The 18,382-nt window shown below is 52.7% G+C and overlaps 1 protein-coding gene across 7 annotated transcripts in view; it reads left to right on the top strand.

Moving 5' to 3' along the window:
- GRIK5 (glutamate ionotropic receptor kainate type subunit 5) overlaps positions 1-18,382 on the top strand; it is a 57,864-nt gene that overhangs the window by 37,583 nt on the left and 1,899 nt on the right. For 6 of the 7 annotated variants that reach the window (XM_045442166.1, XM_045442161.1, XM_045442167.1 and 3 more), the window contains 7 exons: positions 1,049-1,162; positions 1,359-1,468; positions 1,856-2,029; positions 12,131-12,296; positions 13,590-13,815; positions 15,584-15,712; positions 15,807-15,928. In XM_045442166.1, the coding sequence (XP_045298122.1) occupies positions 1,049-1,162; positions 1,359-1,468; positions 1,856-2,029; positions 12,131-12,296; positions 13,590-13,815; positions 15,584-15,712; positions 15,807-15,928 (1,041 nt within the window). Of the gene's footprint in view, positions 1-1,045; positions 1,163-1,358; positions 1,469-1,855; positions 2,030-12,130; positions 12,297-13,589; positions 13,816-15,583; positions 15,713-15,806; positions 15,929-18,382 lie in introns of all 7 variants that reach the window. The other variant, XM_045442162.1, reaches the window with a different exon arrangement.

Raw genomic sequence — 18,382 nt, 5'->3', positions numbered from 1 at the left:
CACGACCGTGCACAGTGCTCACGGGTGCCATGCGTGTGTACGTCTGTGTGGCGGGGAGGGTGTGCGGAGCGCTGGGTTTTTCCCCAGTCTTGTGTCCAGCCCACAGCTGAAGGCCGGCCGAGTCCTCTTGAGCTGGAGCAAAGTGAGCCTTTCGGATCAGGGTTTCTGGGCGTGCCAGCCAGACCCTAACCCAAACCCTTCTGCGCGTCCCACCCCACCCGCTCCCCACCCTCGCCACCTCGGACCCGGACCCCTGGCGCCCATCCCCCACTCGAAACCACGTGCAGCTCCCCCCAAGGTCATTCCCTCCGTCGAGCTGGGCGCTGGTCCTGTGTCTGGGGGGCGCCTTCATGCACACGCGTAGGTCGCCAGTGCCTGCCGGTGGCAGGAGAGTAGAGGTCCCACCTCTGCGTTAAGGTCCCCAGCTCCTGCCTTTGCTGACTGGTACCTTTGCCTCTCTGAGACTCAGTTTCTCCATCTATAAGATGGGGCTAGCGGTGGCCCTCTGGGAGCTGTTGGAAGGAGGATTCAAGGTAATCTATAGAAAGTGTTACCTAGTGTGGAGCCTGGTGCAGAGTCAGTACATAGTACGTGCTCCGAGTTGTTGACTCTGAAGACAGAAGTGGAAACCAAGGCCTGACAAGGGCCCTGAACGGGTCACCACCCGGGCGTCTCAACACCAATGCCAGGCTGTCTCCAGGACCTGGGTGGTGGGGGAGGTGGGAGATATGCGGGTCGGTGGGGGGTGTTGTTAAAGCAAGGCCTTAGCAGTGAACTTGACAGGATGGGGAGGGGCGGCTGGGCCGGGAAGAGGCCTCGGGAGCCTCTTCCGGCAGACGTGAGATGACAGGGTTCCAGTTTGGGGCCCAGGGTGCCATTCTGGACCTGGTGTAGGCTCCTGGCCCCTCTGTCTTCATCCTTTCTCTTTGCCGGTGTCTCCGCTTCTGCTGATCTCTCTCTCGAGAGCTCTCTCGGGGCGTTTCTCCCTAACCGCCCGTCTGTCTCCCTGGCCCACCCCTCTGCCCCCGCCCTGCTTCCCCTCCAGCAGAAGGCAGACCTGGCTGTGGCCGCGTTCACCATCACAGCCGAGCGGGAGAAGGTCATCGACTTCTCCAAACCCTTCATGACCCTGGGGATCAGCATCCTCTACCGCGTGCACATGGTAGGGCTCCCCTGGAGACGCGGAGGCTGTGGGGCAGGAGCCTGGTGGTGGGCACGACACCTGTGTCCCCAAGGGCAGCAGAGGCTGCGGGCTGGACCTTGATGGGCCACTCGGGCTCACGGGCGCCTGGCGAGGCGGGGGCTGGGGACGCAGCTGAGCTCAGGGCGGCTCCGGGCCTCACTCCCTCCCCCCACAGGGCCGCAAGCCTGGCTACTTCTCCTTCCTGGACCCCTTCTCCCCTGCCGTGTGGCTCTTCATGCTTCTCGCCTACCTGGCTGTCAGCTGCGTCCTGTTCCTGGCCGCCAGGTGAGTCCGCTGCCTGCTGCCCGTGAAAAGGAGGCGGGGAAGAGGCGTGGGCTGGGGCCTCCGTGACTGACCTGCGCATTCTGTCTGGGCCTCTCCCCTCCCCCCCACTTCCATTTTCTCTCTCTCTCTCTCTCTTTCTCCCTCTGTGTCTCTCTATACATCTCTTTCTGCCTTTTCTGTGTGTGTCTCTCTCTGTTTCTTTCTTCCTCTTCCCTCTGTGTGTATCTCTTTCTGTTTCTCTCTGTCTCTCTTTTCCCTCCTTTTTCTCACTGCCCCCCCCCCCCCCCATCTCTTCACATCATGGTGTCTTTGTCGCTTTCCTCTGTTTCTCTCCTTTTTTCCTCTACCTTGGCTCCATCCACCCCTTGCCCCCGTGTCTCTTCACAGGCTGAGCCCCTACGAGTGGTATAACCCACACCCGTGCCTGCGGGCACGCCCCCACATCCTGGAGAACCAGTACACGTTGGGCAACAGCCTCTGGTTCCCTGTAGGGGGCTTCATGCAACAAGGCTCGGAGATCATGCCCCGGGCGCTGTCCACACGCTGCGTCAGCGGAGTCTGGTAAGAGGCCTTCTGTCTGTCCCAACCTGGGTGGGGAGGGCCCCTTCCAAGCCTGGGTGGATTCTGGTCCCCCTCTGGCAACTGTGTGGCGGGGAATGGGGTGGAGAGAGCTGAGCCCCAGCTCTGCCCGCTACTAGCTGTATGACCTTGCGTAGGCCACATCTTCTCTCCATGCCTCAGTCTCCTCATCTGAAAACTGAGGATAAAAATCCCCATGCCGCAGGATTCAGTTGGGCTGTTGCAGAAAAGTACTTCTTCTGACGTGAGAATTATAATTGGAACAGCATACACATGGCTATTGCTGACTCGTACACGCGCAGGCAGTCACAGAGACTGGGGGCAGCCTGCACGGTCCAGGGACACATACTCCTTGGGGAGTCCCTTGGGGACCCCAGTAACCTGGACAGAGCCTATTTAGCCCCCATCACAAGCTCCAAGAAGTCATATGTCAGAGACCAGACACTGTCAACCTGTGTCTGGACCACGGTTTTTTAAATGTCTGTTTATTTTTGAAAGAGAGAGAGAGCCGGGGAGGGGCAGAAAGAGAGAGGGAGACACAGAATCCGAAGCAGGCTCCAGGCTCCAAGCTGTCAGCACAGAGCCTGACACGGGGCTTGAACTCACAAGCTCATGACCTGAGCTGAAGTTGGACATTTAACTGACTGAGCCACCCAGGTTTTGTAAACATTTGAATTAGTTAGCAACATTTAAAAATTGGGCAAATCCACTCACAAATCCAGACTTCTCACTTTTCTTGAAAATTCAGGAGCACCGGATAGGCCAGCATCTTCCTGGTCTTATGCATGAGAGGGCTGAGACCGCGTACTCCTCCCGAGGCAGGGCCAGGCCGAGCAGGCTCTCTCCCCGGGGCCACTCACCCCAGCGCCACCTGAGCCCAGCCTCCTCCCCAGGTCCTTCTGGAAGAGCGTTTCTTCCTCCCCTCCTCCCTGTCGGTTAGAATTCACGCATTGACAGTCATTCACCAGATGCTTCTCAGGCCCCTCCTTGTGCCAGGCACTCAGGTGAAGAATCTGGCCTCGAGAGGCAGAGGAACCCAGAATAAATAGCTAAGCAAATAAACAGACACAGGAACGTCCCATTTTGTTCCAGGAACAAGTGAATCCCAAAGACATTGTCTCATTCAAAACTTGTTCCTGACTAACCTTTAATGGGTGCAGGTTTTTCTGTCCCAACTGAGTGGGAACAACTACCACAGAGCAAGTTGTCGGCAGTTCGCTTGGCCCACTGTCTTTGACCCTTTTGGGTCTCGATGACATTTTTTGGGAATGGCATCATTTCAAGTGTTACATACCCTGTATTAGTTTCCGATCGCTGCTGCAACAGGTTACACAGGCTTAGTGGCTTCAAACAACATAAACCCATAAACATCATATGGGTCTGGAGGTGAGAAATCGGAAATCTCGCTAGGCTAAAGTCCAGGTTTTGGCAGGGCTGGGTCCTTCTGGAGGCCCAGGGCAGAATCCATTTCTTTGCCTGTTTCAGCATTTAGAAGCCACCTGTACTCCTTGGCTTGTGGCCTCTTTCTCTGTCTTTAAAGCCAGTAGCATTGCATCCTCGTATCTCTCTCTGTGGCTCTAACCTCCTTCTTCCACTTATAAGAACTCTTGTGATACCGCTGGGCCCGCCCAGATCATTCAGGATAATCTCCCCCAACTCACATTCCTTAACTTGATCATTTCTGCAAAGATCTTTTCACCCTATAAGGGGACAATACCTCATGAGTTCCAGGGCTTAGGACGTAGACCTCTCTGGGGGCGGGGCGAGAGGAGGAGCTTTCTTCTGCCTCCTACATACCCCACCTGCAACCTACCCACATTGTCAATGTCACACTCGTATCAGCATGCATGCAAACTACTAAATGAAACAAACAGGGCACTGTGAGAGGGAACAGCAGGGAACGTGGTCACTCCGGGAAGCCCCTTTGAGGAGGGGACACCTAGGCTGAGTCCTAAAAGCTAAAACAGAGGTGTCCACGCCCAGGAGAGGGAGGAACATTCCAGACAGGCCAGAGACCTGATGTGACAGAGACGGCCACATCCTCAGGCCAGGTGGCGGACCGGTGACCTCCTCTCTGCAGGCCGTCCCTTCTGCTCCTGGGTCAGGGACCTCTTCAGCTGGGCGTTCTCCGCCTGTACCCATCACCGTCACCCTGGAAGCTCCCAGTCACGCCCCCTCTCACTGGAGACTTTGACCCCAAGCTCACTCTCGTCTTCACTCTCAGCCCTCCCACACATTCGCTCGGTGAGTGGATGTTTCAACAGATGTTTGTTAGTTTTCAAATGTGACCCCAGCACGGTGACTCGGCAGTCCGGGGCCAGTATCCTAGGGGACTTGGTTGCCGGAGGGCCCTGAACCCACCTCCTGAGCCCCTCATCTTCAGTGTGCATGGGGGTCCCAGCCTCCTACAGCCACACCCAAGGCCTCGTCATCATTCAGGACAGCTCTGCCTCAAAACCAATGTGTGTGTGTGTGTTTTCTTTTATTAATTAATTAATTAATTAATTAATTAATTTGAGAGAGAGCATGAGTGGGGGAAGGGCAGAGAGGGGGGCGGACAGAGGATACAGAGTGGGCTCCACAATGACCGCACAGAGCCCGATGTGGGGCTCGAACTACAAGGTCATGACCTGAGCCAAAGTCAGACACTCAAATGACTGAGCCACCCAGGCGCCCTTCAAAATCCATGTTTTTGAGGTTATGCCTGACCTCAGCCCCATCCTCTCGGGCTCCCCCTTGGTCACTCTCGCAAGGTAGTCGTTGGGGCTCCCTCTTTCCTGTTCCCTGAACCCTGCATACTTTCAGGTCCATCCACCTCAGGTAGGCTCCTAGGCCGTGTCTTCAGCCACTCTTTTGCTGTTTTCCTCAACTCCTCCTCAAGGCGTCCTGTCCTCAGAGTCCTCCTGGCAACCTCAGATCTAGCCAGCAGCTTGGCTCTCCCTCCCCTGGCCCCACCAGGGTCACATAGGACCCCCTTACTGATGCATCCAGTACACGCATATAGGCCACCCTCCTTCTAGAAACTCCTTGCTTCCAGGCTGTAGTGGCCCTCTGGTTCCCTCCTCCCGCTTTGGATCCTCTGTTTCATTTTGCAGGGGCGGGGGGAGGGGGTGGTGACCACCCTCGCCGTCTCTCACAAGGAGCTCCTCATTCCACACCAGTGACGTGACAGTGCCTGCAGACCCAGCGCCCTCATTTTACGACAAACATTTTATAACATCCGCTTTCCTACCCTGATGAAATTCAAGGGTAATATATCTCCTTGCACACCTACCTACACATGTGATTTGAAACAAATTGGTAATACGCCCTAATCGCAATACAAAGGGGGGAAAGGGGAGTGATCTATGATAGAGTAATAGGATAGTGATGCATAAATGCTTGGGCGGGGCTGTGCTAGAAGACAGAACGCGGGAGTCAGGTGGCTGCATTCGCTTGTAATGGGTACATTGGAAATTACGAGAAGTGAGACCATTTAATAGAATCATGTGGACACCTGAGACTTGACAATTTGAGCTATTCGGTAAATGAGTGTGGTTGCACAAACACAAATCACCATGCACGTGGCGATTTACTAACACAACTGTTCCAAGAGTCTTGATTCGGTGACTCAGATACCGTGAGCAGGGCTGCTGTGTCAGAGGCCTGAGCTCCAAACCGGTGAGGGGTTCTTGGCACACTTTCAAACACAAGAACATCTGGTTGTTCCTCAATCTGAACAATGCATGCGTTTCTAGAAATTTCGGTTTCTGTTACAACCATGCAGACATTTTTTTGGCTTTTGTCTACCAAGGAGTGAGGGTCAGAGAGTCGGGTACTGGATTTTCCCTGTTGTTTAGACTGGACTGCGTTGCTGGACACCTGCCCCCACCCAACAACACCAGGAGCCACTAGGGTGCCCAACACCTAACCACGCGTCTTCCTCAGACGCCTCCTAGGGGGCTCTCCCTGCCGGGGGCCACCACTCTGTACGCTCCGAGGCCTTCTCATCCAGCCCTGGTTCCCCTTGCATTTTGTAACTGATGCTTACCAAGTCCTCACCTCCAGACCCTCCCCATGTGTGCTCTACAGGCATCCCCAAAATAGCTTGTCCAAAATGGAGTGCACATCCTTGCTTCCAATTCAGGCTCCCCATCTGTGTCCCCCTGCTCTGTCCCAGTGAGCGCCCCCCCCCCCCGCCCAACCCCTGCCCAGTCATTATCACCAGTCAGCCATGCTGTATCCTTGGGGTCAAGGTGGTACCTGCTATGTATTAGGCACTGAACAGTTTTGTCTTGAGTGAATGACATTGGCCCTTGCAGTGGGTTTGAAGGGACTTGGTTTCTGGAGAGTTGTGTCAGACCCTGGGTCTTTGCATGTCGGGTTTTGATTTTCTTTTGCGGGAGGCTGTATTATTCATCCCTCTGTCCTCTATTCCACCCCCACCCCAGGGCCTAGCATAGCGCTGTACATGTGTGCTCAGCAAAGGTTAGCTGCTGTGTTTGTTACTATCTGCTGGAGGGGGTGAGTGGGTCTGGGAGGCTCTCCCAGCCTCTCCCTGTCTTCATGCCCCACAGATCTGGACTATCTGCAGGGAGCCCGGCCACGCTCACCTGCCAGGCAGGAGGCCAGAAAGGGTCAGGGTAAGACAAGTGGTTGCTCTTGGGCTCCATAGCAAGGCCAGTGGGTGCCTCTTCTCCCAAGTCACCAAGATAGTGAGCGCACACACGCACGGTGCTCCTTCTGTGTCAGATGTGGCTCACTCTTCCCACAGCCCTGGGAGGGGCAGCCTGTGACTGTCTTAGCTCACAGGTGAGTCCAAAGTCACACAGCTAGGCAGTGATAGACCCAGGATTTGGGGATTTTCCAGATATCTTTCTGTTATTGATTTCTTGTTCAGTTCCATTGTGGTCAGAATATTCTCTGTAGGATTTTCATCCTTTGAAATGTATTGAGACTTGTTTCATGGCTCAGCATATGGTCTATCCTGGTAAGTGTTCTGTGTGCATTTGCATAGAACGTGCTGTCAGTGGGCGCAGTGTGCTATAAATGGCAATTAGGGCCAGTAGGTTGATAGCGCTGTTCAGGGCTTCTATATCCATACCGATTTTCTGTCTGCCTGTTCTATCAATTATTGAGAGAGGGGTGTTGCAATCTCCACCTGTAATTGTGGAGAAATCGTGTCTATTTCTCTTTTCAGTTCTAACAGTTTTTGCTTCATGAATGTTGAAGCTCTGTAATTAGGTACATAAATGTTTAGGATTGTTATGTTGTCTTGATGAATTGATCCCTTTGTCATTGTGTAATGCCCCCTCTTTATTCCTGGTAATATGCCTGCTGTGAAGTTACCTGTATTTGATATTAACATAGCTACCCCAGCTTCTTCGTGCTTAGTGTTGGTGTAGCATATCTTTTCCCATCCCTTCACTTCCAACCTACCTGGATCATTTTATGTATGTATGTATGTATGTATATTTTTTAGGGGGAGAGAGAGAGGGCACATGAGTGGGGGAGGGGGAGAGGGAAAGTGAGAGAAAGAGAGAATTCTAAGCAGGCTCTGCACTGTCATTACAGAGCCTAATGCAGGGCTCAAGCCCACAAACCATGAGATCATGACCTGAGCTGAAATCAAGAGTCAGACTCTTTACTGACTGAGCCACCCAGATGCCCCAGATCATTATATTTAAAGTGGCTTCTTTTTTTTTTTTGTTTGTTTGTTTAGTTTATTTATATTTATCTTGAGAGAGAGCGAGCCAGCAGGTGCCTGGGTGCACACAGCGGAGGAGGGGCAGAGAGAGAGAGAGAGAGAGAGAGAAAATCCCAAGCAGGCTCCACACTTAGCACAAAGCCCGATGAGAGGCTTAATCCCACGAACCACAATATCATGATCTGAGCTGAAATCAAGAGTCAGATGGGGCTCCGGGGAGGCTCAGTCGGTTAAGCATCCGACTTCGGCTCAGGTCATGATCTCGCAGTTTGTGGGTTCGAGCCCCTCTGAGCTGTTTGCACAGAGCCTGGAGCCTGCTTCGGACTCTGTGTCTTCTCTCTCTGCCCCTCCCATGCTCATGCTCTGTCTCTCTCTGTCTCTCAATAATAAATAAATGTTAAAAAAAAAAAAAAAAAAGAGCCAGATGCTTATCCCACTGAACCACCCAGGCACCCCTAAAGTGGGTTTCTTATAGGCAGCATGTACTTAACGTCTTGGAGCAGGGGTTGGCAAACTTTGTCAGTATTGGGCCAAATAGTATATAGTTTAGGCTTTGTTGGCCATCCGGTCTCTGACACAACTAATCAGCTCTGACTGTATTGTGAAAGCAGCCACAGACGATACATAAATGAATGAGTGTGGCTGTGTTCCAATAAAACTTTATTTATGGACATTGACACTGAAAATAGAATTTTATATGTCACGTGTCTTGAAGTAATACTCTTCAATTTCTTTTTAAACATTTAAAAATGTGAAAACCATTCTTAACCTGCGGGCTGGGCAAAAGCCGATAGCAAGACAGATTTGGCCTGTGGGCCATCATTTGCCAGCCCTTGGTTGGGACCATTTACCTTTAATGTAATTACTGTAACGGTTGGGTTTAAATCTGCCAACTTGCTATTTATTTGTAATTTGTTCCATCTCTTTTGATTCATTTTTCCCTCTTTTCCTACCTTCTTTTGGATTTATTGAGATATTTAGGATTCTGTTTCATGTCTACCATTGAAGCATACTTCAATAGCATACTTCTTTTTAAATTTTTCTTAGTAGCTGCTTTGGGTTTACGATATGCATCTTTAATTGATTACAAAATACTTTCAAGTAACATTGTACGACTTCACATAAGATGGAGATCCTTATGACAGTATGCTCCCATCTCTCCTCCTATCTTTTGAGCTATTCTTGTCATGTAGATTACTTCTACTTGTCTTATGAGCCCCATAATATATTAGGAGTATATGTGTGTGTATTTGCTTAAACAGTAAATGTCTTTTTTTTTATGTTTATTTATTTAAAAAATTGTTAACTTTTATTCATTTTTGAGAGACACAGAGAGACAGAGCGTGAGCAGGAGAGGGGCAGAGAGAGAGAGGGAGACACAGAATCCAAAGCAGGCTCCAGGCTCTGAGCTGTCAGCACAGAGCCCGATGCGGGGCTCAAACTCACAAACTGCGAGATCATGACCTGAGTTGAAGTCAGAGACCTAACTGAGCTACCTGGGCACCCCTGGAACTTGCAAGTCTTGATTTTGGGTTTGTGAGTTTGAGCCCCACATTGGGTGTAGAGATTACTTAATAATAAAATCTTTTAAAAAATAAAGAGGGGGTGCCTGGGTGGCTCAGTCAGTTAAGCGTCTGACTTAGGCTCAGGTCATGATCTCATGGTTCGTGGACTTGATCCCCATGTCAGGTTCTGTGCTGACAGCTCAGAGCCTGGAGCCTGCTTCGGATTCTGTGTCTCCCTCTCTCTCCGCCTCTCCCCTGCTCACAATCTGTCTCTTTCTCTCTCAAAAGTGAATAAACATTTAAAATTTTTTACATAAAAAAAAATACCAGATATACAAAGGTACAGGAAACTGTGAGAGAGAAGTCACTCATTTGAAACAGACCCAGAATTGGCAGAATGATGGAACTAGCAGATGAGGGTATTAAAGAGCTGTTATAGATATATTCAGAATGCTCAAGGATATAAAGAAAAACCTGAGTGTAATGCAGAGAGAAATATAAAAAAGGAGCAAGTGGAACTTGTAGAGATGAAATATACAACATTTGAATGGGAAATTTTACTGGAATGGTTTATACAGATCAGACACTGCAGCAGAAGGGAAAAGAGAATTGGAAGACAGCAATAGAATAGAATAGACAGAATAGAATCCAAATGGAAGTCACAGTGGGAAAAAATGACTGACAATGGGCACAAAGTCTAAGTGGCCTGAGGAATAAAACAGCAAGTGGTCTTACATAAGTGATTGAAGTTCCATAAGGAGAGGAGAAAAAGGGAGTAACAGGAAAAAAAAAAATTTGAAGAAGTAATGGTGAAAACTTTTTCAAATTTGATGAAAATTATAAACTTGCAGATCTAAGAAACTCTATAAAACCCACGTAGGATAAACACACATACACACAAAGCACTTCAAGGCGCATTATAATCAACTGCTGAAAACCCGTGATAAAAAGAGAGTCTTCATGCAGCCAGAAGGTGGGGGCGGGGGGGGGGGCGGACGACACACGCAAGAATCAAATAACAGTGACAACAGACTTCTTGTCAGAGAGTATGCAAGCCAGGAGACAATGCACAAATGTGCTGAAAGGGAAAAACAACCTGTCAATCTAGTATTCTATATCCATCAAAAAGATCCTTCAAAGATCCACTAACAAATGTTTCATACAAACAAAAGCTGGGAGAATTAATTGCCAGCAGGCCTGCGCTTCAAGAAATGTTATTTTGGGGACGGGGGTGCCTGGATGGCTCAGTCAGAAGAGTGTGCAACTCTTGATCTTGGGTTGTGAGTTCGAGCCCCACGTTGGGTATGGAAATTACTTAAAAATAAAATCTTTCTGGGGCGCCTGCATGGGTCAGTCAGTTAAGCTTCCCACTTTGGCTCAGGTCATGATCTCATGGTTGGTGAGTTCGAGCCCCTGTCGGGCTCTGTGCTGACAGCTCAGAGCCTGGAGCCTGCTTCGGATTCAGTGTCTCCTTCTCTCTTTGCCCCTCCCCACTCACACTCTGTCTCTGTCTCTCAAAAAATAAATAAATGTTTAAAAGTTTTTTAAATGAAAATGAAATCTTTTTTAAAAGCAAAGGAAAAGTTATGGGAAGTTCTTCAGGTAAAAGTTCTTCCATCTAATGCTAGATGGAAACTTGGATGCACGTGGAGCAACAAAGAATACCAGAAATAGTAGATGTGTGGGTAAATATAAAAGACATATTCCTCATTTTAAAAATCTCTTCATTAAAAAAATTTGTTTATGTTTGTTTATTTTTGAGAGAGACAGAGTGTGAGTGGGGGAGGGGCAGAGAGAGAGGGAGACACAGAATCCCAAGCAGACTCCAGGCTCTGAGCTGTCAGCACAAAGCCCCACCCAGGGCTCGAGCTCACAAACCGTGAGATCATGACCTGAGCCGAAGTCAGTTGCTTAATTGACTGAGCCACCCAGGCACCCCTATCTGGTAATTTTTTATTGGATAACAGACATTTTGAATTTTACATTGTTTTACATTGTTGAATGTATTACTTTAAAGAGTCTTGGACGTTCTCTGGTGGGCAGTTAAATTCCTTGTGGATAATTTTGATCCTTTCCAGGCCTGTTTTTTAAAGCTGTTAGAGATCTGGCATAGTCTATTCTAGGGCTGGCTTAACTCTATTTGTAATATGTTGTCCTTTGGGGTCTCTACTGAATGTCTCATCTGTTCGGTTAGATCTCGCTCCTCAGGCTGGAGAGATCTCAAAAGGTTCTGCAAACCCTGGGAATTGTTCTGTCTTTGAAAGCGGTTCTTCTCTGGCCCCTTAGGGTTCCACCCTATGTGTACACAGATTGATATTCAGCCAAAGACTCAAGGGGACTCTGTGCACATTTATGGAATCCTTTCTCTCTGTGCAGCTGCCTCTCCTTAGGTTCCCTGTCCCACAAATTTTAGCCATCTTGGCCTCTCTGGTCTCCACCTCTGCAACTCATGAGATTGCCAGACTGTTTGGGTTTCCCTTTCTGGCACCTCACTCTATAAACTAAATTCAGCCAGACAGCCTGGGCAACGATAAGTCTCACTTCGTTGCTTTTTTTTCCTCAGGGATTACAGTCCTGTGATGCCTATTGTCCTACGTCTTTAAATAGTTTTCTATATTCTGTCTAATTCTCTAGTTGTTGATGGTGGGAGGGTATTTTCAGGATATCTTATTCTCTTATATCTGAAAGTGGAAATCTCTGGAAGCAGTATTAAACCCAGGGAGTCTGGCTCTAGAATCGGTGCTTCCAGCCTTCCCACTAGTCAGCAGTCACTGAGCCTTCTAGATGCTGAGGTCATTAAGAGTGGCACCACCAACAGGGTGCATGGCCACAGTGGGAGGGTGGCAGGGGGCGAGGGCCTCCAGACTGTAGCTCACTCCTTCTCCCCCTCAGGTGGGCCTTCACCTTGATCATCATCTCTTCCTACACGGCCAACCTGGCTGCCTTCCTCACCGTGCAGCGCATGGAGGTGCCCGTGGAGTCAGCTGATGACCTGGCAGACCAGACCAACATTGAGTATGGCACCATCCATGCTGGCTCCACCATGACCTTCTTTCAGGTGGGGGCCTTTGAAGTTGCCCAGGCTTGGTGTTGGTATCCCCATCGTGCATAGCTGCCCAGGGTGGGGCTGGGCAGGGCCTCCTGGGTCAGAGGGATTGATTGTCATGACAGTCAGGGAAGCTGAGAAGCAGAAGACACACTTGTGGGGTCACAGGGAGTGTTGCTGTTTGGCTGGAGAAACTGGACTTTCCCCCCAGGGAACAGAAGGGAGGCAGATATGGGATCTAATGTTGTATCAATGCTAGATGGGCCAAATGGGGTCATGGAGGCTGCTAGAAGGGTCAGGCCTGGGAAAATGGGCCAGCAGAGAGGAAGGCAAGGCCCTTCAAGATGAAAGGTGTGCGTCCCTGTGTATTATGGGGTGGTGGGAAAGAATCAAAGGAAAGCAAGCCTGGCAAGGAGGCTTGAGTGACTGTAGAGGCCCTAAATGCCAAGATAGGGCTGAGATTAGGACCTGGAAGTGGGGAGGTGGGAATAGTTACTGGGCAGGGGTGACCTGTTTAGAGCTGAAAGTTCCCTCTGGGGCAAACAGGGGTAGACTAATGGTCCGAGGGGGGCTGGAGCTGGGCAGGGGCCACTGGTTGAAGCATGAAGGAGAGGAGGTCTCGCTGGTGGGTTGTGGGACCAGTTTGCAGCTGGGAAAAATAGAGAAGTAGGTTTGGGAGGTGGCTGAGCCCTGGGGAGGGGCCTGTGGGGCACATAGGAAGAGCAGCGTCTGAACATCAGATCAGAGAAGGAAGGCGTGTGTCAGGAGTAGTGACGGGGGTGGTCATCCCCAGCTTGGCCTCCACAGGCCTCTCCCTCGGGGCTCTAACTGGGGCAGGGTGGGGCATTCGCCAGAAGGTTCCTGCAGGGCCTAAAGGAAGTAAATGGTCCTATTTGGCATGCTGCAGGTCTCCCCGACCCAGGCTGGGCCCTGGGTAAATTTGCGGTTGAGCTTCTGTGCATAAGGCCTGGGAGCACTCGGAAGACAGGGCTGGGTGTCAGGCTGAGCCAGGCCCAGGGGTGGAAGAGAGAAGAGGGGCTAAAGGATAGACCATGGCTCCTTCTTCCCAAGCCTTCTGTCCTCAGGGCCCTCGCTGGCCTGGTGGGCGTGCAGATGGCTTGGACCTGACCTTGAGCAATCTGTCTTGTCCCTCTCCTCTGACTTTGGCTCTTCCTGCCTTCCTCTGGTCTCCTCACTCTTTCCAGTTGAGAGAGACTTCCTGGAGGGCAGGGCACGGGGTTCAGGGGAAATGCAGGGGGTGGAAAGACCCTCACCTGACTTCCCCGTGTCCCCCCCTCCTCCCAGAACTCACGGTACCAGACGTACCAGCGTATGTGGAACTACATGCAGTCGAAGCAGCCCAGTGTGTTTGTCAAGAGCACGGAAGAAGGCATCGCGCGTGTTCTCAACTCCCGCTACGCCTTCCTGCTCGAGTCCACCATGAACGAGTACCACCGGCGTCTCAACTGCAACCTCACCCAGATCGGGGGCCTCCTCGACACCAAGGGCTACGGCATCGGCATGCCACTGGGTATGGCAGCCTTGGGGCTGGGGAATGTGGAGGGGGCCCTGGGTCTCCGAAACCAAGCCATGTGAGCCGGCCCGGGACTGGGCCAGGCCCTCCCTGTGGCAGGCCGGGTATGTTGTGCGTGGCCTTGGGCGGATGTCACCGCCATTCTGAGCCTCTGCCCTCAACCCGCAAACACGGGCCTGGCAGCAGTCAGTTCCAGCCCTCCATGGCTGTTGGGAGAATCCCGTGTGACTGTGCACAGCCCAGTACTTGCAGGCCATGACACTTGCCCCCTTCCCCTTTGGCCCGAGGACCCCTTGAGGGGGAAGACCTGGGTTTATGTACCTTACAGTCTCTGCACGGAGCCCACAGCCCAGCTCAGAGCAGGTGCTCAGAATATAGATGATGGAAGGGACGGGGGCAGGGATGGGTCTGCCTGGGAGACTTGGACATGCTTTTTCAGGGCTCAGTGCTGGAAACCCAGCAATTTTATCACCAAATCTTGACATTTTGACCTTTAAATCCATCTATCAGCTGATGACTACTGTGTTAGTTATCTATGACTGCGTAACAAATGACCTCCAGTCTTAGCAGCCCGGTGCTTCGGGGGGACGGGCTCTGGAGTCACACCGACCTGGATTCAAATCCCAGCTCCACGCCACCCCCCCCCCGACTCCGTGCATGACCTTAGGCAGGAATGTCACCTGCCTGGTCCAGAAAATGGGGGTGGTAACACCCGGTAATACCAGGATCATGAGGGACTTGAATTAATGTCCGTTAACCAAGGGTTTGCAAACCCGGCACATCATAGGGGCTGCTGAATACTAATGACTCCACCTGCCCATGTCCCCAGTTTCTGGCACCTGGGAAATGCTGAAGAGGTGTGGTGACTGAGGAAATGACAGGACGGGACACGTGTGGGGTGTTTGGGACGGAAGGATGGTTTGAGGAGAGGATCCGAGGGTAGGGAGGAGAGAGGTGGCTGGAGATTCATTCACTGAGCAGATTGCCTGATGCCCTACTGTGTGTGGCACGCACTGTGCTGGAAGACCACAGCAGGGGGCCGCGAAGCGCCCAGCCTCCTGCCTTCGACCAGGGGCGCAGACGGCAAGGACACAATAAACACGCAGCTTTATAAAGTGATGTCAGGTGGTGATAACTGCTCTGAGGTGAAGTAAGGGGAAGGGACTGACAGGGAGGGGGTGCTTGGTGCCATTTTAAGTGAAGGTCATTGGAGAAGACCCCTTGAGGAGGCACCAGGCGAGCAGAGGCCTGAGTGACAGGAGGGAAGGAACGTTCCAGGCAGAGATCCTGAGGTGGGACTGTGCCTGGAGGACTCGAGGCACAGCCGGGAGGCCGGTGTGGCTGGCACAGAGAGCCCCGGGGGCAGCAGGAGCCTCAGGTGGCGGGGTCAGTGTACCCCAGATCTCGAGGCCGAGGGAAGGACCTGGTGCTCTCTGTGTCGGGAAGCCATTGGAGAATTTTGAGCACGAGAGAGGCAAGCTCTATGACTGTTTCTGAAGTTGTCCCTCTGGCTGGTGGGGGGAGGTGAGGGGCACGGCAGGGAGGGGACGGTGACAAAGGTGACATGAGGCCTAGTGGGGGCCCAGCCCAGGGTGGTGGCAGCGGAGGTGGCAAGCAGTGGTCAGACTTGAAGGTAGAGGGGGAAGAGCCCCGGGGATGCGGCGGAGGCAGGAGGAAGGGTCGTGGTGAGGGGGCAGTTGGGGGTTGGGCGGGCAGGGCTCCGGGGCCCCGACGGCCAGTCCACCCCCTTGTCCGTCCGGTGCAGGCTCCCCGTTCCGGGATGAGATCACCCTGGCCATCCTGCAGCTTCAGGAGAACAACCGGCTGGAGATCCTGAAGCGCAAGTGGTGGGAGGGGGGCCGGTGCCCCAAGGAGGAGGATCATCGAGCTAAAGGTCAGCTCCCCCACACCCCACGCCCATCCCGAAGCCCTCTAAAGCCCCCGTGCCCATGCAGCCCCCACCCTGTGACTTCCCCCTCGACCCCCAGGTCTGGGCATGGAGAACATTGGTGGCATTTTTGTCGTGCTCATCTGTGGCCTCATCATTGCCGTCTTCGTGGCGGTCATGGAATTCATATGGTCCACACGGAGGTCGGCAGAGTCCGAAGAGGTGAGGAGGCTGGCAGAGGGCGTGGGGGAGAAAGGGGGTGTCAGGGGCGGAGGGGCATGGAGACTGTGGCATTGGTAGCCTTCCTGGAGGGGGTCTAGGAGCAGTGAGGGGCCAGGAGCAGGGCGCAGAGAGGATCCGAGAGCCCCCAGGGGCAAAGGGGGTCCGAGGAGAGGTGCGTATGGACAGAAGGGAGAGGGAAGCCGGGCGTGAGGAAAGCCAGAGGAGGGAAAGCGGGCATGGGCAGGGGTGAGGATGCAGGGGAAAGAAGGGCTGGGGAGAAGGAGTGGGGAGGGGCAGGGGGTAAAGCAAGGAGAACTGAGAAGTGACAAAAAGGCAGCGGGTGTGGCTGGAAGACAGCGGGCTTGCTGGCTGGTCCCAGCTCCACGGGGCCGGTGCTGCCCAGTGACACTCCTCCATTTCCACTCGTGCCCCTTCGCTCCCTCACGGGTCCACCTCCGCCTCTCCAGGCCCCAGCCCCCTCCCCCTCCTCACCTTGGCTGTTGACCTTACTTCCACTTCCCTGAGAAAAGCGGAGGAGTTAGAGGAGAGCATACAGACCTCTCCACATCCAGGCACCTGTCTTTCTCCACTCGCCCTGTCGGTTACTCCGAGGGAATACCCATAATTCCAGCTGAGGCACCCTCCCCTGTGCCCCCATCTCCTCTCTCGCCCCCCCCCCCCCAAGGACATCCCTCAGCGGTTCTTTGCTCCCTCCGCCCACCATCAGTTTCCTCCTCTCTGTTGGATCAAGGCTGTCAGGATACAGACGTGCTATCAGCTTTCCCATCTTCCAGAAATTTCTCTTGACCCCGCTTCCCTTCCTGGCCACTACCCCCACTCCTCCCCTAACCGTAGAACCTTGAAAGAGTGTCTTTCTGCTGCATCAGTTCCTGTGCTGCATCTAGTCTCCGACACACTCCCATCCACGTCCCCACTGAAGCTGCTTGTCACCAGTGACCCAGGCCCAAATCCAGCCCAGGTCTCAGGCCTCGTCATACGTGAGGTAGTGATGGGCTTTGGCACAGCTGAGCTCTCGCCTCAAAACCCTCTCTTCATGCTTATGCCCCCCCTTTCTCCTTCCTCTGTGGCCCGTCCTTTGTTGAGGGGTTCTAGGGCTCCGTCCTGGACTCTTCTGTGTCTTCCTCCACCCCTTGGTGACCCCATCCAGCCAAATGGTTTGTAAGACCACCGCTATACTGATGACCTTTATTAGCTGTCTATTACCATGTAACATTCCTAAGATTCAGCAGCTCAAAACAGCAAACTTACATCAGTTTACAGAGCAGCTTAGCCGGGTGGTTCTGGCTGCCAAGGTCTCTGGTGAGGTCATGGTCATGATGTTGGCCGAAGGCTCGCCTGGACCCAGAGGGTCCACTTCCAAGGTGGCATATTGTCTCCAAATGTACTTGCAGGATTTTGATTTATGGAGGTGACTAAGTGATGACACGGAGAGGCCAATGCCACCGAAAGAAGATTTTTATTACATTTTCCAGGAGGGGGTGATGCCACCCACGTAGGGCCACAGGGGAAGCACCAGGTTTTGGTCAGGAACCGGAGCTGAAAGCCTAGGCCACAGATGGCACTGGGGCACCGGGCAGGCAAAACAGCTTAGAACTGGCTAGTGTGGATAATGTCGGTGGGCTCAGGGCTAGAGGGTGGTCTGTAGCTGTGTGTACCTGGTCCTGGGTGATTTAGGGCAGCCTGGTGTGAGAGTCAGCTTAAGCTGGAGGGTGGGGGTACAAGCTGGGATCGGTTGGTTTGCATATGAGAGATGGGCTCTCAGCCCTCTGCTACCCCTAAGAATCTAGCTGTGGAAAGGCCCCTCTCTCCCTGACCAGCAAGGTTTTCTCTGTGTCAAAACATCCTAGGATAGAATAAAGAACATGGGGAACATACACACTCAATGGCAGCTGACAGGAGGCCTCAGTCCCTCCCACAGGGACCTCTCCGTAGGGCTCCTTGGGTGTCTTCACGCCGTGGCGGCTGGGCTGGCTTGTCCCAGAGCAAGTGATCCAAGGGCCAACCCAGCAGAAGCCACCAGCCGTATTCTGTTGGTCACACAGCAGCCCTGATATAAAGGCAGAGGGGACCACACAGGGTGGGAACACTGGAGGGCAGGACTCTAGGGAGCCGCCTGCCATAACCCCCAGTGAGCATCCCTCACAGGGACTTCTCCCTGGACCCAGGGTCTGTGAACTCTGATCTTCCCATGGATGTCTGACAGGTAACCCACTTAACATCACATGGCCAAGGCAGAGCTCCTGCCCATGCACCAGGCAATGTTGTCATTCTCCTTGCTCAGACCAAGATGTGATTACCCTTGGCTCTCCCCTCTGTCTCATGCCTCCCTTGGATCTCTCGGCTCCACCTTCAAAATACACCCAGAATCCAGCCCCTTCTCACCTCCTTGGCCACTGCCACTCAGCTCGCCCTTGGCCTCCTCCGTCTGTTCTC

The sequence above is a fragment of the Leopardus geoffroyi genome, chromosome E2, assembly GCF_018350155.1.
Source record: "Leopardus geoffroyi isolate Oge1 chromosome E2, O.geoffroyi_Oge1_pat1.0, whole genome shotgun sequence".
NCBI classification, from domain to species: Eukaryota; Metazoa; Chordata; class Mammalia; order Carnivora; family Felidae; genus Leopardus; species Leopardus geoffroyi.
This window is presented reverse-complemented; position numbering and strand designations above follow the sequence as displayed.